Genomic DNA, 24,334 nt, shown 5'->3' on the forward strand with positions numbered 1-24,334 from the left:
CTTTCACTGGTCTTTCTTTCCACTCCCCCCCCTAGGCTGCTAGCTGCTCTCTACCTGCTAATTATTCCCCAGGTGAGGCTGCCCAGCGGAATTAACCTCCTCCGCTGTATATAAGAGAGCAGGAGATGAACCTAGGGGAAATATATCTTCCTTCAAACTCTTCTCTGGTTACTAGTTCACAAAATAGATGCACATGATTCATAATTCATATAAAGGGATAGAATTTGATGGACTTGTCATTTTTTCAACCCAAATTAACCATGTAAGTGGTATTTACAGGTATTATTTGTAATCATTTAATGTGAAGGGTAGCTGACTTCTGTTTAAACCATTTTAACCAGGTAATTGTTATGTTGCATTGACTGATTTAGGAACATATATATATATATACAGGTATATATTATACATGTATATTTCATGTTACCTAGCTGCTGGGAAAAGCGTGGGCTTTTTATTTTTGTTTCTTGGAGCGCAGGGAAGTTGGTATAATTCCTGTGCAGGTATCCATGTGGAATGCCATCCAAATGTGCTTACTTGGGGCCCCATAGAATAAATTAGTGAGTCCTGAAAGATATGAGACTAGAAACCCTTGTGCAGTTTCTGAGGCTGCCGCTGGAATCACTGATGCCAAGCACAGAAACAGGTCTCCTTAAGGGCTCTGGCATTTCGGGGAGATTAGTCGCCCGCGAACAGGGAGATTTGTCGCGGGCGACTAATCTCCCCGTGTGCCAGAGCCCTAATCAGTGGTACATGGATAAGTAGGTTCCATTAGCACTTACGGATTTGGCCTCTAGGTGGCCAGATCTCAGAAATCAGGGACATTTCTACAAAATACAACAGGCAAAGCTGAATGAGTATACCACGCAGTGTGCACTGCTTTAGGCAGGCCTGGACTGGTGCCCAAACAGAAGCCAAGGCAGCCCCCCACCAGCCCAATAAATAGTGACTGTCTATGGCACCTTACAGCAGCCCCTCTGGCATTTGCCAGAATCCATAGATTGCCCATCCAGGGGCCAGCCAGTAGGAACCGACCAGCAACTGTCTGCTACAAGTTGGAAAATGAAGCATGCGCAACTTAGCAACTGTTTTCATAAATCAGCTCTGTTATGTTTATTGGTTGCTAGATACAGAGCTGTCCAGCTGTTGTTGAAACCTCAGATTCCATGATCGCACAGCTAGCTAAAGACCCATTGGTTTGGGCCCCACGTTTCTTCACAGTGCCTCTAAATATATAACCCTGGCCCTGTATTCATACTCCGTGTTCACTGATTTGTTGGGCATCGGAAGATTTGTGTAATGTTCTGCGCAGCCACGTTGGGCTTTTATTTGGGCCTGGAAATTTTCCAAAACAAGAAAAAGAAAACTTGTTCAGCAGAAATTCATCCATTTCTATTTTTATGCCTGAAAGTGTCAGCTTTTTCCTGTAGGATGTGTTTGTGTATACGTGGGGCATTGTAAGGGGCCATGTGCTTGCAGCAGGGCAGTTAGACCTTGGAAAACAAATGGCTTCTCAGCTCATTAAGCTTGTACGGTAAGCCAGAATAGGTCTTTGGCTTTGAATTGACCTTCTCTTACTCCAGGGGTGCACTGACTGTCACAATATTCATAGCTGGCAGTCTGAGCTCTCCCCACTATAGGGACAACATGATAGCAGCCAGGACTATGCATTAAAGGGGCTTGTTTAGCTTTAAATTTACTTGTATTATGATATAGAGGGTGATAGAGGGTAAGACAGTTTGCAATTGGTCTTCATTTTATTATTTGTGGGTTTTGAGTTATTTAGCTTTTAATTCAGAAGCTCTCCAGTTTGGAATTTCAGCAGCTATCTGGTTGCTTGAGTCTAAATTACTCTAGCAACCAGGCAAGGATGTGTATTAGACACTGGAATATAAATAATAGAGGGCCTGAATAGAAAGTTAAGTTATTAAAAATAGCAGTAACAATAAAATTGGAGCCTTACAGAGTATTTATATTTTAGATGTTGCCGTCAGTTACCCCCACTTGAAAGCTGGAAAGAGTCAGAAGAAGAAGGCAAGTAATTCAAAAACTGCAACAAAGAAAAAAAAATGAATGCAAATTGGAAAGTTGCTTAGAATTAGTTATTCAATACAGTACTAAAAGGTAACTTAGAGGGGTAAACGGCCCCTTTAAAAGCCAGGGGCAGCCTGTAATACCCAGGAAGCATCGCTACACGCTGTCAGAAATGTCAGTATTAATGCCAGCTGCTTCCAGAAATGTAAAAAAATATATATATTTATAAATACTGTATACCTGTACATGCTGGCATAGTTACACTCCTAACAACACTGCCATTCTTGTTATTAAGTTTCTAGTCAATATACCTTTATTTGCCAAGGTACTCACATACTCACAGCAACATTTTAAGGTTCTACTTGGCTCTTTAAAAGAAGCACAAACCCAGTTCTGGGCGTTTCTGAATTCTGCCCAATCCCAATGCTCTTTTGAAAATCACAGCTCAAAGCTTGAAAAGCCCAAATATATTTACACACTCATAGCAGCCCTGTCACCACTACCTGCCTACTAGATACACGCTAATCATCCTGGCCTTAATGGCTCCATATTAGAACTCTGTGCCCCCTCCCCCCTAATGCTGACTTTATTATAAACCTGGTCTATAGTCTTATGCCATGTCTTAGTGATTTTGTAGAACCACAGTATTTATCATATTCTGTTGTATGCAATGTGCCATCAATATCTTGCTATAAGATTAGCCAGACCATTAAACACTGAGGTGCTTGAGCATGCTTGTCTCTTCCTTTGTGCATATATATAGCATTCCTAACTGTCAAATATAGAGATCTATAATAAGTATTACTAAGAACAGTTTGTAAGGATTTATTTTACAGGTTAACCATTGATTCTATGTATTATATATAGAATAATGTACCCCCTGTTGTATTATATAAGGATAATATAAGTCACCAAGGTGTTTCATGACCATAAGGGACAAGGCTGAAAGGCAAGTGCTTTTATACAGGTCATGGATAGGGATGAGAAATGTGTTCACCAGATACAGATTCAAGGCAAAATTTGGATTTTTGAGGAATCTGTGCTAGAATTTTTTCAATGCGTTTGGTTTTGTTTAAAAAAAAAAATCTTGCTAAAAAAAAGGACCATTAATTTGGCACAAGAACAATAATTATTTCAGGGAGGTTTCACTCTCCAATGGTCATGGAGCTTTAAGGTGACCCAAAGAATATACCGTATATACTTGAGTATAAGCAGAGTTTTTCAGCACCAAAAATGTGCTGAAAAAGTCACCCTCGGCTTATACTCGAGTATTTGGATTTGAAGATGTCATTTGTTGCGTGCGCAACCCCCCCCCCCCCCTGTGTACGCACGTGTGTACATCCACAAGGTCTTAAAAAGCGCATTCAAGAACCCTGACATAGAGTGGAAATGCTGTGCAAATTTACTGGCAAAATGGATTATTTATTTGTAATTACTACTATAAGTAGTATCTGTCTGACTGTTTATAGACTCTCCTGACCCCTATAAAACAGCCGATTGGCCAGCACATTCGCTTGGTTACTGTTAATGTCTGAATCTCCATGGATGTTAATTCTATATGGAAAATGCTGAAATTATTAGTGATACAACTTGCCCTTCAATTTAACCTTCCATCAATGACTCCCACACACCTTGTTTCTTTAATCCACCTCTTCATACTCTGTATATATATGCCATTCTGTATAAATTTAATTGGCATAAAAAAAATCATGGACATTTTGAGCAAGATGTGCAGCCTTAGTTATTCCTACACAAAGCATTCTTCCTTGGAATCAGCTGCCCAAATAACACACTGCTGTGAGTCCGTATTTGATGATGAAGCTTTCAACACATATATTCATACTATACACTATATGGCCAAAATAGGTCAATGTGGCTTGGGATCATGGCTGTGCCTACATAAATTTGGGGGAGGGGAGTTGCATAGATATTTATTCAGAAGGGACACCAATACTGTAGGGACTAAATAGATACTTTGGGGGCACTTACTTTCTGTATAGTTAAAAAAGGGGGGTAGTGTAATTAAATGGGTGAAATTTATGCAAAAAAAAAAAATCTTAGAATATGGCACCCAGTTTTAGAGAAGATGGTATTGTTGAGCCAAACTGGGCCTCCTAGGGCCTAACAGAGAACCTGACCTCAAGGTCCCACTCTTAGAAAAAATATTTTGTGCACACAGAAGAAATTAAAGGGAACACATTGTATGCGGCCTATTGACCTTTAGATCCAGGCACAGCAGCCTCCACTGTCCACATCCTATATATGTATATGGATATGCGTTGATGTGCTTGCAGCCCCGCTGTGACTCAGTGGTAATATACAAATAAAGGATAACAACAGCTGGTGCCCTGTAGATGCTGCTGCCATTACATACTGCCTTTCTGACGCAACATCATCTTGTTCATTTAGAGCATTTAGTTTGTGCTTCCTACATTCAGTGGAAGCGGAGGAGAACTGATGGAGGATTTATTTAGATCAGTGGTTGCTTAGCTTTGTTGCTAGGTGGCCCCAAGCAGAGAAAGGGGGCCCAGCATGACAGGCATTTGCCTGCAAATTGCACCCCAATTGGCTATTTCCTACATTGGGTATCCCTGCCACTGCAAGAGACTGTTACAACCATGATTTCATATATCTGTAACATTCTTATGGGCTAACAGGGGACTGATGATCCCACAGAGCTGAAAGATCACGATGCATATAATGCATTTATATTGGGCACAACTTGTTAGCAGCACTCAATGTGTCACTTATGTATCTGAAACATGAAGGACAGAGGGAAGACTATAAATGTAACACTCTCACATACAAATATATCCACATGCTAACAGAATCCCAGCATGAACGTAAAGAGTAAGTATAATTGGTATTACAGCCTCCTAATTCCTGAGTATAGCCAGTGTTCATAAACCATTACAAAAGTGCATCACCATTGGTTTCCCTTTGTGGACAAGTGAAAACCCCAAAAATATGGCACACACATACAACTTTTGTGTATAACACTGATAGCAACATTTTTTGGTTACAACTATGCAAATGTGCCAGGCCTGTAGCAAAGCCAAATGCCACCACGCCACTAGCATTAAAGGAGAAGGAAAGGCTAAGTCACTTGGGGGTGCCAAAATGTTAGGCACCCCCAAGTGACTTTAATTGATTACCTTGTACCCCGGGCTGGTGCCCCTGTTAGGAGAGAACAGCACCAGCCCAGGGTAACTGTAGCAGAGCGCTTCCTCCTTCCTTTTTCTTCTGCCGGCAAAATCCGTGGGCCGGCACATGCGCAGTAGAGTGAAAAGCCGGCTTTCTTGTTGAAGTTCCACTATTCACTCTACTGCGCATGCGCGCGCAAGCGAATAGGAAGTAGGAAGCGCTCCAGGTACCCCGGGCTGGTGCTGTTCTCTCCGTACAGGGGCACCAGCCCGGGGTAAAAGGTAAGCGATTCAAGTCACTTGGGGGTGCCTAACATTTTGGCACCCCCAAGTGACTCAGCCTTTCCTTCTCCTTTAAGCGTAAAACACAATATACTTTCACCACTTAAAGTAGCGATCTGAGCCAGCAGTTGTTACAATCACAGAGAACTGTCAGTACTTTTGACACTTCCTATAGTGTAGAACAGGGGATCCCCAAACTTTTTTACTCGTGAGCAACATTTAAACATAAAAAAGTTGGGGAGCAACACAAGCATGAAAAAAGTTTCCTTGGAGGTGACCAAAAAGGGCTGTGATTGGTTATTTTGTAGCCCAATGTGGCTGGCAGACTACAGGAGGCTCTGGCAGGACACATGTTTTTATGCCTTCAAAATGTGCTTTATAGCCAGAGATTCAAAAATAAGCAACTGCTTTGAGGCCACTGGGAGCAACATCCAAGGGGTTGGTGAGGAACATGTTTCCCCTGCGCCACTGGTTGTGCATCACTGGTGTAGAAGGTGATATGTTGATCAATTTGCATTTGGTCTTCATTTTTTTTTATTTTAGGTGGCTTTTGAATTATTTATCTTTATTTTCAGCAGCTCTCCAGGTTGGAATTTTAACAGCTATCTGGTTGCTAGGTACACATGTACACTAGTTACCAGTCAGTGGTTTAAATGAGAGGAGAGACCTGAATAGAAAGAAAAGAAATAAAAAGTAACAATAACATTACAATTGTAGCAGCATGGAGAAATAGTTTTTCAAAAGCAGAAAGAGGGAGGCAAGTAATTACAAAACTATAAAAAAATGAAGACCACATAAAAATGAGCTAAGAATAGGGCATTCTATAAACTACTCCTTTAAAGGAGAAGGAAAGGCTAAGTTACTTGGGGGTGCCAAAATGTTAGGCACCCCCAAGTGACCTGAATCGCTTACCTTGTACCCCGGGCTGGTGCCCCTGTTAGGAGAGAACAGCACCAGCCCGGGGGAACCTGTAGCGCTTCCTCCTTCCGTCTTCGCGTGCGCGCGCATGCACAGTAGGGTGGAAAGCTGAACTTTAACAGAGAAGTCGGCTTTTTCACTCTACTGCGCATGCGCCAGACCCGGAGTCGCAGCGAAACGAAGGTGGAAGCAGGAAGCGCTCTGCTACAGGTACTCCCGGCTGGTGCGGCTTTCTCCTAACAGGGGCACTGGCCCGGGATACAAGGTAAGCAATTCCAGTCACTTGGGGGTGCCTAACGTTTTAGCACTCCCAAGTGACTTAGCCTTTCCTTCCCCTTTAAGCTCTACACAATCAAGGGAGTCTACCATCTGTTAGAACAAGCTGAGTATAAATTACCATAGCACTAAGATGGATCTACCACAACTTGGGCATGATCCACCAATACGGACACAAATTAGTGGCTGTTTCAGAAAATCCCATACATGGCTTCGCTTCACTTCACAGTGGAGAGCCAAGAACAATAGCATCCGATTCACTTTCCACAAGTCAGTTGTGGGTATTGAGAAAACTTACTAAGGGAACCCTAATATTACAGGCAGGGCCAAGCTGACTGTAATTTTAAGGTTCCCTTGCGCATTATCAGAGCAGACTGAAGAGTCATTTATGTGGGCAAGTACCTTATAATTGGGAGGACAAAACATACAGAATAAACAACCCACTAGGCTCATATTTGCTAGCATCATCCCTATTCTGCATGACTTATATTCATAGGTGCAATTATGTGCACATTCACCATACTTATAAACTGATTTACTAGCACTCTAACATCAACCACTAAGCAAGCTTTAATGCATTACAAGTCAATCAATTTGTCTCCAACTACATACGTAACAAACAGGTTTAAGCAAAGTAACCGGTAATACCTACACCGCTGGTGGATTTTATTATTTATTTTTCTCCGTAGAGATAAAACGTAACAGAGAGGGGAGATGAGGGAAAGCCGAGACCAGGCGAGGGGGGTAGGGGAGGGGGGGAGAGAACAGTTTTGCAGTAAGGAATTTACAGAACAGTGCAGAATCAGGTCACTTGTAGAGAATGTCGTAGTGTCCAGGTCGATATAGTAGAAAGACCTGAGGGGGATCTGAACCTTCAGGGAAAACATGGGTGACTGTGGTTCCCCCCTCACCCCTGTCCATATATTCAACCTGGATGGAGACATTTAGGGCCTGGGACAGAGATATGATGTGTATGTGGTCACTTTCCTTACACATGGGCTCCACCTCCTAAATGGGCAGAAAGGAAAAAAACATATTAGTCATTTGCATCACAGGGATACATAAAGCACATATGTACTAACCGGAATACACAGGCACGAATGGACTCATACACATGTATACACATATAGGGGGTGAGGCTATTCACAGGACACAAACACACAGATGCAAAAAGAGTATTTTAACATTTATATTTGTACTTGAGTGATGTGAGGAAGTCAAATAAAAATACTAATAAAGACCATATGCAGGAATGCCTTGTTCTAGAAGTTTTTAATCTGACTTTTTTGAACTGTCCTACTGATGTTCTATGCAGCAGCAGCAGCTCTATGAACTATGATTCACAGCCCTATCCCTTTGGACATTTGACCAAAGTTCTACCCAGAAAAAGTTTTCAGCAGGGGTCAATGAAAAAGTAGGTGGGTGGGGGAAAATAGATGTATGAGTGAGATCAAGCCACTGTGAGCTATTGTTTTGGCAACCCATATGTAAACAATGTTGCAGCTTGCTGCCCACAAGTTTACAAGAGCATGGCGCCTTTCATGGGAAGAAACAAACAGAGCATTGGGAGTTGGTGGTTTACAAAAAAATCTAGGGAAGCACCCAGATAAAAGCTCCTGGGGGGACACTGTATATCCAACAAGCTGATAGTGGCCAACCACAAGAGGCTGAACTGCAAAGACAAGGGTCGAGTGCAAGGAACTGTCCATTTGTAGCCACCTTCAGCCTTGCTTACAATACACTTCTTCAGCTACTAAACTGATAGTGGGCAGGAGAACAGAGACACAAAGTGAGGCTGTGCTGTCACACAGAAGCACTGGTGCTGCACACTGGGTAGAGTGTGACAGCTGCTTGAAACATTAACTATATACATCATAATGTATACATAGAATTGCAAAGAGTACTGTACTGTTTCAGGAAGAAGTGACCACGGCAAATAAGCTAAAATATTTTCCTTCATACTCTAACCTGTAGATGGAATAGAAATTTGTAAAGCATTTCCATTTGCCCAAGCCTGACTTAGCATGCAGTCATGTTACCTGCTGGCAGAATTCTTTGACACTTCTTCCTCCCTCTATAAAATGCTGGTAGAAGATGCTGTCTTTTTGCAGGTGACCAGATGTCAGGAGACGTAAATACACCACCACATAGTCCGATACAGTCTGCTCATTAAATGCAGCTAAGAGCTCAGTAACAGCAGGACGCTTTTCGACAAGCGCAATAAGTTCCATAAACTGGGAGAGTGAAGGGATCAAATGCGTTTTAGATTCTCTTTTAACAAAAGGCCACATCTAAACTCTGACTATCAAGCTGCTTGTCCTGTTCCACTTACTCACCGTATTGTGGAAATCTTCTATAGTAAACTCTGTAAATCCCTGCCTTATCAGTTCATCCTTACTTTGTAACGACACCTCCTTGAACCTAGGGAAATTGGTAGGGAAGAGAATGAAGAGAAGTGAGAGTGGAAATAAAAGAAAATGACCTATTAATCCTATCACTTCAGACGATTTAACAAAAATGTGCTCACCACAAGCACCTTTTCAGCAATTTTTAATATTCTCAACGTGCCAGAAATAGTGAATAATTCCAGTAAAGTAACAATAAATGTGGCTCCAAATATATTTATAGAAACCTAGGTTTTTCGTTATACAGAAGAAAATAATTTTATGCAGGAAACCAAAACAGATTCTCAACACCCAACTAAAAAGAAAATCTTCCACTGTTTGCCAAAATTATATATATATATATATATATATATATATATATATATATATATATATATAACAGAGCAATGTAGGCCAGCACTCACGGGTCTTTTCTGGAATCACACTTCAATAGAAATAAAATTTAAGCAAAAAAGAATCTTTGTTACTACATGGTTTTTTATTGATCCGACGTTTCAGTTCCTAACAGGAACTTTCATCAGGGAAAAAGTTCCTGTTAGGAACTGAAACGTCGGATCAATAAAAAACCATGTAGTAACAAAGATTCTTTTTTGCTTAAATTTTATTTCTATTGAAGTGTGATTCCAGAAAAGACCCGTGAGTGCTGGCCTACATTGCTCTGTTATTTGTATTTTTTGCATAAGCACCCGGGCAATTAACACTTTGTATGTGGTGTGCTTCCAGTACTGGAACTATATATATATATATATATATATATATATATATATATATATATATATATATATATATATATATATATTTCCCACACTCTCTTGGGTACAAAGACAGAACATAAAGTGTCCATAAATTTCTCCCATTTTCGCACTAGGACGAATTGTTCTTATAGAAGTTGCAACTTTTTAACTGATTTTAATGTTCATCTTCCAGTCTCTCATTCAAACCACTACCTGGTTGCTAGGGTAAATTGGACCCTAACAACCAGATTAAATAAAAATTACATTTCCAAACAGGAGAGCTAAGAAAACACAAACAAAATGAAAAAATGAAGATCAATTGTAAATTGTCACAGAGTATTACTGTCTACATTAGGGCCTAGGAAATAGGGGTTGGCAGAAGAGGCACATGCCTAGGGCGCAACAGAGGGAGGGACTCTAAGCACGTACCTCTTCTGTCTTCCTACCCCTAATCCAAGCCCTCGAGTCCTGTGCACAATCCCAATGCAGGCTGCTCCCCACTGCCCCCTTGTTAATTCCCACCAACACTCCCTGGATGCCACTATGTATGCTGCGCGTGTGCATGGGCTTGCACACGTGGGAGTGGGGTAGATTTGTTTGGTCTGGTTGCCCAGGGCACCGGTTATTTGGTCCGGCTCTGGTCTACATCTGAAGGTAAACTACCCCTTTAATATACTTTACAGCCTAATAAAATGACACCACATAGTGATATAGTACAACAAATTTGCTACTTCTAGAGACCCCAAACATAAGAAAGCATTACAATTACATATGAAAAACAAGAAAGGTGTATACCGTATATACTCGAGTATAAGCCGAGTTTTTCAGCACGAAAAATGTGCTGAAAAACAAATGCTCGGCTTATACTCGAGTGAATATGGATTTGGCACGCACGCCGCACTGTTGGGAAATTACACAGCTGGAGGGACTAAGGGCTTCTCGCTCTCTGGCAGCTTTCCGGTAGGAGAACGGTTGGGGAATACAGGCTGCTTGCGTGCTGGCATTTGGCACGCATCCCCCCGTGACTTAAAGAATTAGATCAAGGAGCTGCCAGTGTTAGAGTTACTGTAGTAGCCTGGACCCCTTATAAAACATAAGCGGCACTTATCTTTAGGCACTCTGATCACTTGTGGAGAACGTTCAGGGAATACAGGCTGCGTTGTCATTCGGCACGCACGTCGCACGGCCATACGCATGCATACGTGACCGCCGAGTGCACATGGGGTGGGGGTGGCGTGCGCAATGCGCGACGAATGATGCCAGCACGCAAGCAGTCTGTATTCCCCAACCGTTCTCCACAAGTGATCAGAGTGCCTAAAGTTAAGTGCTGCTTATATTTTAGAAGCGCATACGCGACCGTCGACTGTAGTCGCACTCATAGGACTGACTGCAGAATCAATACTAATAAAATGTGCAATCAGTCCATGGTCACAGACATGCAGGAACATGAAGCCTCCAGCAGCAAAGTAAATGTCAGTGAGGGAAATCTCATGTTTGATCAGAGGCACTGCTCCGGCTATAATCAAGCAATGGAATAAATGGCCTGCTAGGAAGGTGTCACAAGTGGCGCACATGGCTTCATAATTGCCAGCAGTGATAGAGAATATAAAAACCATGGAGCCCTGGAAAGCGAAGAGCTTATATATATATATATATATATATATATATATATATATATATATATATATGATCACCAGCATATCTGCTGATTGTAGGGCTATTAGGGCACACCCACCACTCATTTCAACCACAGATAAGCTGTGAGGCACTCCAATAAATGGGACATTTTTAGAGATTATTTTTAGCCCAGATGATTGAATCTGGAACCATATAGCATTCATTATTGCCTATAAGGGAGGAATTTAAATGATGTCCCCTTTAATAAGTTGAATTTATAATGTCTGCAGCAAGTATCTCTTAGACATAAGGCTTCCCTTCATTTACTGTTGGATACTACCTTGGCACTGCCTCTCCATTGGAATCTAGGCTGCTCCCCCCACTCATTCTGGACAACTATCCACAGCACTTTTTATTAGGGTTGCCTCATTTTTAAAGTAAGTATACCAGGCTGTAATGTCAAGTAGGCGGACCTGAGACGTAAGTGGGCAGGGTCATGACATCAAGGGGGCAGATGGTCACATTGAGGGGCCAGAGCATGTCTTGACATAAGGAAGTGGTCATTACAATTGGATCATCTACTGGGCTTATGGAGACACGTCAGGTGAGGACCACATTAGTGCAATGGTATGAAACACACAGACAGTATTTTTGTTATGTATGTTAACTAGTAAGTTGGGATCCTGTTGATGGGTGCCAACTGCCCGGGATATCCTCTAGATGTAGGTGATAGGATAAGCTTTGATTGGACAATTTGCTTCCTTTATTTAATTATTTGATTATTGAAACTTAGCAGAAGCTGCTGCATTTCCCACCCTAGGCTTATACTCGAGTCAATAAGTTTTTCCAGTTTTCTTAGGTAAAATTAGGTACCTCGGCTTATATTCGGATCGGCTTATACTCGAGTATATACGGTACTTTTTATTGCAAAAGGCCACTATATACGGTTAACACACAATTTAATATACCAAGTTTGAGCAATGCAAAATGCAAGGCAGGGCTGTACTTTATAACACTGGAAGCATAGCTACATTCCTTTCTAGAATTAAATCAAAGATTGGTGGCAACTAGTAGCCATAGAAACGGATTCTCATAGAGTCCTTCAAACACAGGCAAAAACATGGAGATAAGCAAAGCATGCAACAGAAGAAATACAAACATGAACACAAAGATGTATCATATTGAATAGATATTTTTTAATCTGAAAGTGAACTCCCATTTAAGCATCCCTTCATTGACAAGGCCAGTTACGTGCCTTAAAAGTCCTACTTAGTTTACTTTAGACACTAGTCTGAGCTCTTCCCATCTCTTAAATTACTTTTAAGTCTTTCTCACCTTGCAAGCTCTGGGCCTCCTCCAAGCAAAGCTTCTAAATAAGCGAAGCCAAACGCTCGATAGAAACAGTTCCCATCTGGCCGTGTACGTCGTATGTGATTATATCTTCTATGTAAGTCCTAGGATCAGAAAATACATTGACTCACCAACCCTAAATTCTAAATACCTGTGGTGCAATATGCAATATTTGCATAGTAATGTTCTATACATACCTTGATCTTTTCTTGGTACACCTGGTCATCAGGGGCATACTCTTGGTACAGTACAGACAGGTCCAAACGTTCAGAGAGCAAAGGAGTATGACCAGCAATCTGAAGCAGAGACAACAACCATATGAACTGCTGGAACACATAACTGAACAACAATTCCATGCTAAAAGGCTGTACGTGTGCATTAGCCCTTACTGCCCATTTCATTCTGTAATGCATGAAGTTGAGGGTACTGTCTTAAAGCAGTAGCAGATCTGACAAGGAGGAGCTGCTGGGTAAAATATGGCTACCTGGCCATTCAATTTGCATTAACTAAAGGGGAGATCCAGCAGAAAAAAAAGAGGTAAGAGACTGGGGGGTGACTAGTGGATTCAAAATGATACCTCTCCCCCCATCACACATACACATTACAGTAGCCTTTCGCTACTTAAAAGAACAAGAAAAATGTTTCAATGTCGAAATCAGTGCAAAGTATGGTATAGGACCTGTTATCGAGAATGCTTGGGACCTAGGGTTTTCTGAATCTTTTGGTAATTTGGATCTCCATACTTTAAGTCTACTGAAAAATAATTTAAACAGTAATGAAACCCAATAGGATTGTTTTGCCTCCATTAAGGATTCATTATATCTAAATATGTCCATACACAGGTAGATTTTAGCTGCTGATTCGGGTCCTTTAGACCGATTTGGCAGCTTATCTGCCCGTGTATGGGCACCCCCGACAGGCCTACCCAACTGAGATCTGGCCTAAAATTAGCCAGATCTCGGTTGGGCAGGTTTGATTTTCTGTCGGATAAGGGGCAGCGTTGGCTCGTTAATGCGATCCTCGATCAGGCGGTGCCTATGCCCACCGGTACAATCTGATCGTTTGGCCCTTTAGTCCACTAATTTCTGATTTGGCTGAACCTCTAATCTTTTGTAAGAGGTTCGGCCAAATACAGAACCAAATCCTAGAGTGCTGCACACGGTGAAAATTTTCCAACGTCCTTGTTCATGTGACAAAAATTCACGTGATTTTAAGGATTCCCTTCAACTAGGAGCGTGGATTCAGCCGAATCCAAATCCTGCTGAAAAAGGCTGAATCGTGGCCAAATCCCAAACCAAATCCTGGACTCGCTGCATTCCTAATTACTGCCGAGAAAAAGGAAATAATTTTTAAAATTAAAAATGATTTGCTTATAATGAAGTCTGTGGGAGATGAGTTCTCCCTGTAATTCTGAACTTTCTGGATAATGAGCTTCCAGGTAACAGATCCCATACCTGTACAACTCTGTCAGTGACCCTCACAGAAAATACTTCTCTATTAACTTTTGTTTAATGAAAGTTTTATTGATCCTGTCACTCACCTCCTGCTGAATACGATCCTGCTGAGCAATAATTGCTTCATCGTAAGTAAGACAGTTCACACCTAGAGAAAAGAGTACATTTGAGTAAGTGGTATTTATATAAGAATAGGCACCTAAAATAAATGGGGAGAAATCCAATAAAAACAAATTCTTCGAAAGAATTATCTTATCACTCTCACATATATGTGTGCAAATTATTGCATATTAAAGGGTAAGTAATACAAAGCTATTAGAATCCAGACACTGCAATCCATTTGACTTGCCTTCATGAATTTCAACTAGGATAACATGGGCCCATTCCTTGCATGCTGAGCAAACCCTCTAGTCCAGTGATCCCCAACCAGTGGCTCGGGGGCAACATGTTGCTCGCCAACCCCTTGGATGCTGCTCTCAGTGCCCCCAAACCAGGTAGTTATTTTTGAATTCCTGACTTTGGGGCAAGTTTTGGTTGCTTAAAAACAAGATTTACTACCAAATAAAGCCCCCTGTAAGCTGATAGTGTGCATAGAGGCTGCCTAATAGCCAATCTTAGCCTTTATTTGGCATCTCCATGAACTTTTATGGTGTTTGTGTTGCTCCCCAAGTCTTTTTACATTTGACTGTGGCTCTTGAGTAAGAAAGGTTGGGGATCCCTGCTCTAGTCAGTGTTAGAGCATGTGCAAAGTAATAAATCCAAGCCCTGCCCATGCTCTCGCTTCCATAGCTTCTCAGCGATGACGCACTGGCCCATGACACACCACAATTCATCACAGACCCTGCATGGACCACCTTTATTGTTCTTGCCACCAACAGGGAATTAAGATGTACCAATCACTCTCTGCTCTATTTATAGGCTAGAAGTTTGTGAACAGTGGGTGTGGGTGGCTGCAGGGGTTTAAATAAGAACATGGGCTCCTTTGTCAAGTATGAGCAAATGACAAAACGGCGATTACAGAAAGTGATCATGATATAGTCAAAATCAGTGCAAGTTCATAAAGGGAAATAGGCATAATGAAAGAGCAAAAGAGCACTGCAAAGAATTAATACTGTGGCTCATAAAGGCACTTCAGCCCTATAAGTGGAAAGTGATTTTGTTAAATAACTACCCTTCTTCTTTAACAGCAACTGCTCAGGTTATCCTATAGAGCGGTAAATGCAGCCCCATGCAAACTGCTTTGGCTCCTCACCTACTCACTAGGTGCTAGCCAGCTGGGGGAAAAGGCAGGCACACAACAACATGTACAGCCAGTGCTGGGCCTAGGGCAGGGGGCGCCCAAAGAAAGCACCACCCCTGCAACCACACAACTGGTCACATGTGCACCAAGATGAATAGAATTACTAGTTACTAACAGAAAAGAAACAAAGAAGAAGGTTTAGCAAAGTTATACTGGCAGTGATACTTTTCGCTAGTCTGAAATGTATAATACTATCACCCTGGCAAAAATACAAATTAATCTTGAGGCAAGACTCTCTATACTCTTTCTTCTTCCTGCTTTCTTTCTCTAAACTGTTATTTTTTTGTTGTTAAAATCCTAAATAAAAACTTTATAAAAACTTTAATTTATAAAAAAAAATCTTGAGGCAAGAGTTTTATTAATATTTGTAACTTCCTCTTCAGGCACTCTCCTTTTCATCTTGCAGTCTGCAAATCACTGCTCGCTGCTAGTATAAGCATGACCCTAGCAACCAGATCATTTAAATCCCAAACTGTAGAGGTATGGAACAAAATGTTAAATAGTTTGCAAACCAGAAAGAATTAAAGCTTCAGTTGCAAGATGTCTGAGAACAGACTGGTGCTTTATATTGGGCCCTGTGAGGGGCTCTTTGTGCCCTGGAACTGTAGGGCCTAAGCCCAGGCATGGTGGGCAGAAATAAATTCCAGGGTAAAAAAAAAAAAAAACAAATCCACAAAGAATGAAAAGATGAAGACAAAATGTAAATTGTGTCAGAATACCACTGTAAACAAAAAGTTAATCTGATGGTGAACTACCCAATGAAGGGTGATATAACACTGGGCAAATTGTGGTAAATTGCATTCATCGTTAGGTAACAAAGTGTCCTTAAAAAATACCATTTCCACAAACAAGAATTAGCGCAGGTAAAACATATATATTGTGTAATCAGCCAAAGTGCATAAGGGGGCAATTTCATGTGGTTACGCATTTCATATCACCCATGGTGATGAAGGGTGCTCCTTGCCTCAGGAGGCTGCGCCCAGTAGGTTACCAGGGGCTTATTAAGTTTCTCTGATGCTAAAAGGGTGTGTGGGGAGGAGGTGAGGGAGGCTACATTGGGAAGGCAGCCTCAGAGTGACATTGGTCCCAAATTTGCCCCTGACAGTGATTCTTGCTGTTACCAAATGCAATTTATTTTAGGTGCTTTGTTGTCTGTGAGAGAGGCGATTTCACATGGACTATAAAGTATACAGTGTGCCATTACCCTAAGGCAGGGGGGAGCAAACTACGCCCGCGGGCCACATTCGGCCCATTGGTCTTTTTAATCCGGCCCGCTGACTCCACAAGTCTTGTCATGAGAGACTTGGTGTCAAAGGACTGACGAGCGGAAATGGCGTAACGCTGGCTCGGCCTGTCTGTAAGTCAATGTGGCCCCTGAGCCGAGAAGTTTGCCCACCCCTGCCCTAAGGGCAACGATACATGGGGAGATTTTGAAAAAAGCCTGATCATGGTGACAAATCGCCAAAGTTCCCTTTCCACAAGGTCCAAGTAGCCACTGGACTCTTTTTGAGCGAGTAGCCACTATACATGGCAACTTGTATATATGTGCGTGTAACGGGAAGTGTGGTAAAAATCATGGCAACTAATCTCTCCATGTGTCACTGCCCTTAAGGAGAACCAACCAAAAATAAGCAGGGAATGCTGGTTTGTTGTAACTGAATTCCCCAACCCAGTGATATTCTTTGAAAAAAAAATATTACCATCTAGGGTACCCTTGTGCTTCTGCACAAAATATGGTCGAACACGCTGCACGATTATACTTACCGAGAGGCGCCTAACAAATCAGCATCCCTAGGAATTCTTTTGCCTCGCCCACCTTTATGATTATTGTATTGGACATGGGGGATAGAGAGTTGTCAACCTGACATCTAGGCTTTCCAGGGGAACAGAAAATGTTCCCCCATACCTGGAAGTGACATAATGGACGTCACGCAGGCCTCTCGAAGCGACGGCATGCGCAAAATCGCTGCTGAAGCTGAAAAATTCCCCCACAGACGCACAAATGCATCAACTTACGTCACTGAACGCTTACTATACATGCATGCATCAAATTCACTTCAGGACTTCGGCAAAAATGGAAAAACACTGCTGGGGGACTGGAGAAATCGTCTGACTCCCAAAGAAGTGGTGGAGGGGGGGGCTTGACAGCTCTGGTGATAGCAGCAGATGTGTCTGTCACAGTGGTACCTCCATTCTTGGTGCATTTAATAAAAAATATATATAGATTGAGATGACAATTAACTTAATCAGCTCCAGGGAGAGAATGCATGATATCAGATCTGATATCTCCTTCCTTAAATAAACAAAGCCCTGTAAAGACGTACAGAGCAGATAGCTTTAATGCAAGCGGGCTGTGCATTTCCATATGAATCCCATGGCCCCTGTGTGTGCCCCTGTATATGGCCCCTGTGTGTGCCCCTGTATATGGCCCCTGTGTGTGCCCCTGTATATGGCCCCTGTATATGGCCCCTGTGTGTGTGCCCCTGTGTATGTCCATATGTCCCTGTGTATGGCCCCTGTGTGTGTCCCTGTATGTGTGTCCCTGTATATGGCCCCTGTGTGTGCCCCTGTGTATGGCCCCTGTGTGTGTCCCTGTATGTGTGTCCCTGTATATGGTCCCTGTATATGGTCCCTGTGTGTGCCCCTGTGTATGGCCCCTGTGTGTGTCCCTGTATATGGCCCCTGTATATGGCCCCTGTGTGTGTGCCCCTGTATGTGCCCCTGTGTATGGTCCCTGTATATGGCCCCTGTGTATGGTCCCTGTATATGGCCCCTGTGTATGGTCCCTGTATGTGTCCCTGTATATGGCCCCTGTGTGTGTCCCTGTGTATGGCCCCTGTATGTGCCCCTGTATGTGCCCCTGTGTGTGCCCCTGCAGCCTGTACCCGCACCTCTCTCCTCCCTCCCACTCCCCGTTATACTGTGAGAAGCCGATAGGAACACGCAGGTACACCCCGCAGCCACTAACTCTCTCACCGTCACAATCACTTTGCTGCTGCCGCTCAGATTCTTCCGCCGCCATATTTCCAACCGACCGCCGCCACTCCAATCACTTCCGGGAGACTACAAACCGGAAGTCCCTCCCTAATTTCATAGCACAGCGCCGGATGAGACGGTTCCTATAGTAACTGTTCGCTAGTTTATAGTAGAATAAAGCGCTCAGCCAGGCGATACTAAGCAGGCTGTATTAAGCACGAGATAGTTGAATACCTTTAGTGCTATGTATACTTCATTGGTTATATGTGGTGCTAGACTAGTCTCCTGTAATACTCACTGAGCTTTCTATGTCACCAAGTGTTCCTTACTTTAAAGGGGAACGTCAGCTTCCGAACTAAGATTTGTTAGAGAGCCCCACACAACACACAAAATATAATATACCTATTACTGTAATCTGTTTCTTCAAAAAAGTATGACTAAATGCCATTTTTATATAATGAAATCCAGCTGCAAAACAATCTTCCCTTTCTGTATCATTTGAAAATCCTGCCAGGGGAAGAGGGACTAAAACACTGATGTTACAAATTGTAACATCACCACAGCTTACACATAGCATGCAGGAAATACATAACCCACAATGCATTGCACTTATTGATGTGTGCAGGGGATTGTGGGATTTGGAGCATGCAGGCTGAAGGAGGAGGACAGTCAGTTACTGTTATATTGGTTTGAGTAGTCAGATCAGCAAGTCAACAGGGGCCAGGCTTTGTTATAAACCACAATATTACATTAAAATCCTGTAACTGGTGGGAACCCTGGCTAACATTTATCAACAACTTTCATACACAAACCCGTTGACATAAGACCCTATAGAACCACTACTCTAAAAAACTAACAAGTCCCTGATGACATGTTTTATCTTTTATTTGCTTCTATTCTTTCTCAAATGTATTTAAAATTAAAAGTAATAACTTTTGTTACTCCTGACCTCACAACCTGTTTGTAAATGCAGATCATTTCAAATGTCCTTACCCTATTCCCTTCTTTTTTTCTGTACCCCATTTTCTCTGAAAAATCAAAAATAAAGAATATATAAAAAAAAAATCCTGTAACTGGTGCACGTTTTAATTGGTGTATATTGCAAAGTTCCTTGAAATTATCTTTACTTTTCAAAAAGCTTAAGTTGTGTTTGGGTGGTTTTCCCCTTTAAAGCACAGTCAGGTTTTTCCACTGTCAGTGGACTATTTAACTGGTGAAAACTACACAGAATTAGTCAATGAACTTGTGGAGCAAAGAAGGGTTGCTACCCGGCTGGCGTTTTAATAGCCTAGTCATTAAGAATGATGCTTATAATTTGCTAAGGGAATCAGTGACCCCCATTTAAAAGCTGCAAAGAGTTAGAAGAAGAAGGCAAATAATAAAAGAACTATAAAAAAAACCACAAATAATGAAGACTAATTGAAAAGTTGCTAAGAACTGGCCTATTGGTGTGTTCAATAACATACTAAAAGTGAACCACCCCTTTAAGAGCAACCAAGGGTATAGTTGCAAAGGTTGCTACTGCATCACAATCCCCATATCAATGGATTGATTGGCACAGAAGAAGAGTTGCAGTCAAATGTTGCTTTTGTAAGAACCAGGAATTCTGTAATTCTGTACTGCTCTTCCCATGGAATCCATTCACTCTCAAAGCCATTTGCAAAGATTTCTAGCAGCCCTCCTTTATCACCCGCAGATCCTGTGGGTTTTGGGCTAGCCCACAAACTACTTACCAGTTTCTAAAATGGATCCCTCTTTGTGTTTCCCCTGTGAGAAAGTAGCAGTCGTCTATGTGAGATACAAAGTGGCACACAAGGGCAATGCTGTCAGTAGGCTTGCCACCCAGCCGGTATTTTACCAACTTAACTCGTAAAATACCAGCCGGGGCCAGTATTACAAATTTACCAGCAACTAAGTTGTCTTTCACTCTCAACCTGCCTCCAATCTGCCCCTGTCCCACCTGCTATTCCCTCTCTTAGCTCCCTTTCTAACACACCCTGCTCACCATATCCCCTAGAATCTGACATCATGCTCCCCCCCCCCCATGTTTTGGCACTATCCCACCCAAACATCACAGATCCACCCCCTTGTGATCCCCCTCCCCCCCCCCCCGCCCTGTACGGGAAGAAATTTGGCGAAAGGTGGCAACCCTAGCTGTCAGGATCTTAATCGAGTGAGAATTTCTGTTATACTGTACCTCTATGTGGCTGCACTAGAGGTATATGTTGGATTGTATTTTACCACGGTTTATATCTTTGGCTGGAATGAGCAGACAACATCAGTTTAAAGGGGGTAGGCTTGATATCCTCTTTGTATAAACAGAGAATATCTAACAATTGCTACCCAATATAAATGTAATTAAAATAGGGGGTCATATAGTGGTGTGTAGGAACCAGTTGCAAATTCTGCATCTAGGTCCATAAGGGCTTTAATTCTCTTTTTGATGGCCAGAAAACAAATGCTATTGTTTAGGATTAAGCTCTCAGAATGGCAGGTAAATTGGAACATTGGAACATTGGAACATTAAATAAGAACTCGCTTGGGTGCAGATGAGGAAATTTTGTTTGTTTTTTTTAATATATAACTGGTAGTTGTCCCCAAAACTTAAATAATTTTTATTCTGGTGAGAAAATTATAGTAACCAAAGTGCTGCATATACATTTTGTAATTTATGCCCCTAGTTGGCATTGTAGCTCCATTCAACAAGGTCCAATTTACTGCCTAATGGACTCCACCTAGTGGATAACTTGACACATTACTAGCTACCAGTCCCTCATAGACTACTTTTGAGTACTAACCTGACTCAAAATAAGCTTTGGCTGTTTAATGGTTACTTCTATGTTGTTGGGACAATGGGGCTGGAACAAGTCACTTACACTGTGGTGCTCTGTTGCTTGAATTTATTAGTCTGTGCATTGCTTGTGCTGATTTTTAGATTGATAATTGTATAACCTGGTCGCCTATATACTTTCACTCCCTAATAGTTACTATGGCAACCCACATTCCTTCTGACAGCACGGTAAACCCGGTTAAGTTTCATGCCTTCTTCTAACATCATATGACTTCAGCTGGTAACAGAGCTAACCCTTACCTCCCATTTAGATTGTAAGCTCTATGGGGCAGGGACCTCCAGCCTCTTGTCTCTTTGATTCTTAACTTATTGCAACTGTACCTTGTATTTATTGTTATACTTTGTATTTATTATTTTAATAATGCCATGTTGTATTAATCTATGGGTCTGCTGTACAGCACTGCGCACATAACTAGCGCTTTATAAATATAGATTTACATACATACCTTTCCTAATTTTCATACGCAAATTAGGATCTGTTTCAGTATCAGCCAAATCTTTAACTAAGGATTTGGAGTTTGGCAGAACCCAAAAATAAGGGATTCGGTGCATCCCTAGTTGCCACCAGAACAGCCTGGTTTTTGGAACGGCTATCCAAATCAAAACTTCCTGCAAGGCGACTTCAGCGATTTACATTACCGCCGCTAGGAAAGCATTCAGAGGAGAGTAGTTGCCACTGCTAAAAGATATTAATCGAGGAGTGACTAATCTCCTTGTGCCTCACTGGCCTAAGGGCAGGGGCGATTCTGGACATATCGCCGCCTGAGGCAATTGCGCTCTCTGCACTAGAAGAGCCGAATTTCCGGTTTAAAAACCGGAAATTCGTCTGTTAAAGTTACCAGGAGCGGCTTTTTGCCGCCCCTGGTAACTGGGGCGCTTCTGCCGCCTGAGGCGAGTTTCTCAACTCGCCTAATGGCAGAAGCGCCCCTGCCTAAGGGCGAGGACAGGCAAAGCGTATATCCGATTCTCTCAGCCTGTGTTTTTCTGCCAGGCTGGGAGAAGCAGATTCGCTTCTGTAAGATGCTCTGTGTGCCTGCACTGAAAGAGTGGAGGTCATTTTCCTGGCCAATGTCCGATTCACTCCACGTGCATACACTCGGGCCGTTGCCATAGCCTTTAAAACAGGCACGAGAAGCAGATACACAGTTTGTCTGTCCTTGCCCTTATGGGCACTTTGTTGCTGCTTCATGTCTAGGCTGCTCCATTTAGCCTACAGCAGACTAAATATTGCATAACTAATTATACCCTAGGCATGCAATATATACACTAAATATCATTCAATAGGCAGTGCCCCCCTCGAGTGTGCCCATAATTCACCAATAAAGTACTAGTGGCAAAACCTGTAAAGGTTACTGGCTTTTACTTTATATGCTGTAAGAATGTAGAATTTGTGGGGGTTCACAGAGTGAGCAGGGGGAAAAGTTGCTTTGCGTCTGGCCAGCTTATGTGACAAAGTGATTGGACTGAATCATCTCCCAGCATACATGTACTGAAAATCTTAACTACTATGTTTTGTGTGATTTTATTAGTACAAGTATGGCCAGCTTTGCTCCAACCAACCTACACTGGGAGTAATCAGCAGATATCTAGTTGCTAGGGTCCAAGTTACCTTAGCAACCAGGGAGTGATTTCAATGAGAATCTGATATATGAATAGGAGAGCACTTGTATAGAAAACTAAGTTATAAAAAGTAACAATAACAATAAATCTGTAGCCTCACAGAGGAATAGTTTTTAGGCTGCTAGGGTCAGTGACCTCCATTTGAAGGCTGCAAAGAGTAAGAAGAAGGAGGTATAGTATTCAGAAACTATAAAAAATAAATAATGAAGACCAATTGAAAACAAAAAAATGCTTAGAAATAGCCATTTTACAACATCCTATAAGTGAACTTAAAGGTGAACCACCCCTTTAAGGGATTCTGATAAAATCCCTAAAGCAAGCAACTTTGCAATATTAAAGGAGAAGGAAAGGCTAAGTCACTTTGGGGTGCCAAAATGTTAGGCACCCCCAAGTGACTTAAATCGCTTACCTTGTACCCCGGGCTGGTGCCCCCGTTCAGAGACAACAGCACCAGCCCGGGGTACCTGCAGCGCTTCCTCCTTCCGTCTTCGCGCTGCCGGCGAAATCCGTGGGCCGGCGCAAGCACAGTAGAGTGAAAAGCCGACTTCTATGTTTAAGTTCCACTATTCACTCTACTGCGCATGCGCGCGCAGTGAGTACGGAAGAGGAAGCACTCGCTGCTACCCCGGGCTGGTGCTGTTCGCTCCGTACAGGGGCACCAGCCCGGGGTAAAAAGTATGCGATTTAAGTCACTTAAGTCACTTAAGCCTAACATTTTGGCACCCCCAAGTGACTTAACCTTTCCTTCTCCTTTAATGCATCATTTTTTTTTTACTGTTGTTGGTTTCCTCTGCTCCCACAGGCAGCCTGCCACCTCCTTGCTTCATCTCTGCTGTAATCCCATCCCTCTCCTACTGTACTGTCCTCTGTGTGCAGCAGGAACCAATCAGAGGCAAGTATGCTCACTGGCTGGGGCTGATTGTTAGAGCAGAAGACACCATAGGGCTGATTCACTAAAGTGCGTTAATTTTTATTGCATGCTTTTTTGCATAGTTACATAGTTAGTTACATAGTTACATAGTTACATAGGGTTGAAAAAAGACCAGAGTCCATTAAGTTCAACCCATCCAAGTAAACCCAGCACACCTAACCCACACCTACCAATCTATATACTCACATACATAAACTATAAATACAACCACTAGTACTAACTGTAGATATTAGTATCACAATAGCCTTGGATATTCTGATTGTTCAAAAACTCATCTAGGCCCCTCTTAAAGGCATTAACAGAATCTGCCATTACCACATCACTAGGAAGGGCATTCCCCAACCTCACTGCCCTCACCGTGAAAAACCACCTACGCTGCTTCAAATGGAAGCTCCGTTCCTCTAATCTAAAGGGGGGGCCTCTGGTGCGCTGATTGTTTTTATGGG

General features: G+C 42.3%; 1 protein-coding gene across 1 annotated transcript; it reads right to left on the reverse strand.

Annotated features, from left to right (window-relative positions):
* Positions 1-7,285: 7,285 nt before the first annotated feature.
* otub1 (OTU deubiquitinase, ubiquitin aldehyde binding 1) lies at positions 7,286-18,603 on the reverse strand. The gene is made up of 7 exons (XM_004919176.3): positions 18,487-18,603; positions 14,297-14,358; positions 12,954-13,052; positions 12,742-12,860; positions 8,987-9,071; positions 8,690-8,884; positions 7,286-7,658 (listed from the first exon to the last, which is right to left on the reverse strand). Exons 1-7 carry the CDS (start codon positions 18,530-18,532, stop codon positions 7,458-7,460), a joined length of 807 nt encoding a protein of 268 aa, XP_004919233.1. The 5' UTR covers positions 18,533-18,603; the 3' UTR covers positions 7,286-7,457.
* Between the last annotated feature and the right edge of the window lie 5,731 nt (positions 18,604-24,334).

The sequence above is a fragment of the Xenopus tropicalis genome, chromosome 4 (assembly GCF_000004195.4).
Source record: "Xenopus tropicalis strain Nigerian chromosome 4, UCB_Xtro_10.0, whole genome shotgun sequence".
Classification (NCBI taxonomy): domain Eukaryota; kingdom Metazoa; phylum Chordata; class Amphibia; order Anura; family Pipidae; genus Xenopus; species Xenopus tropicalis.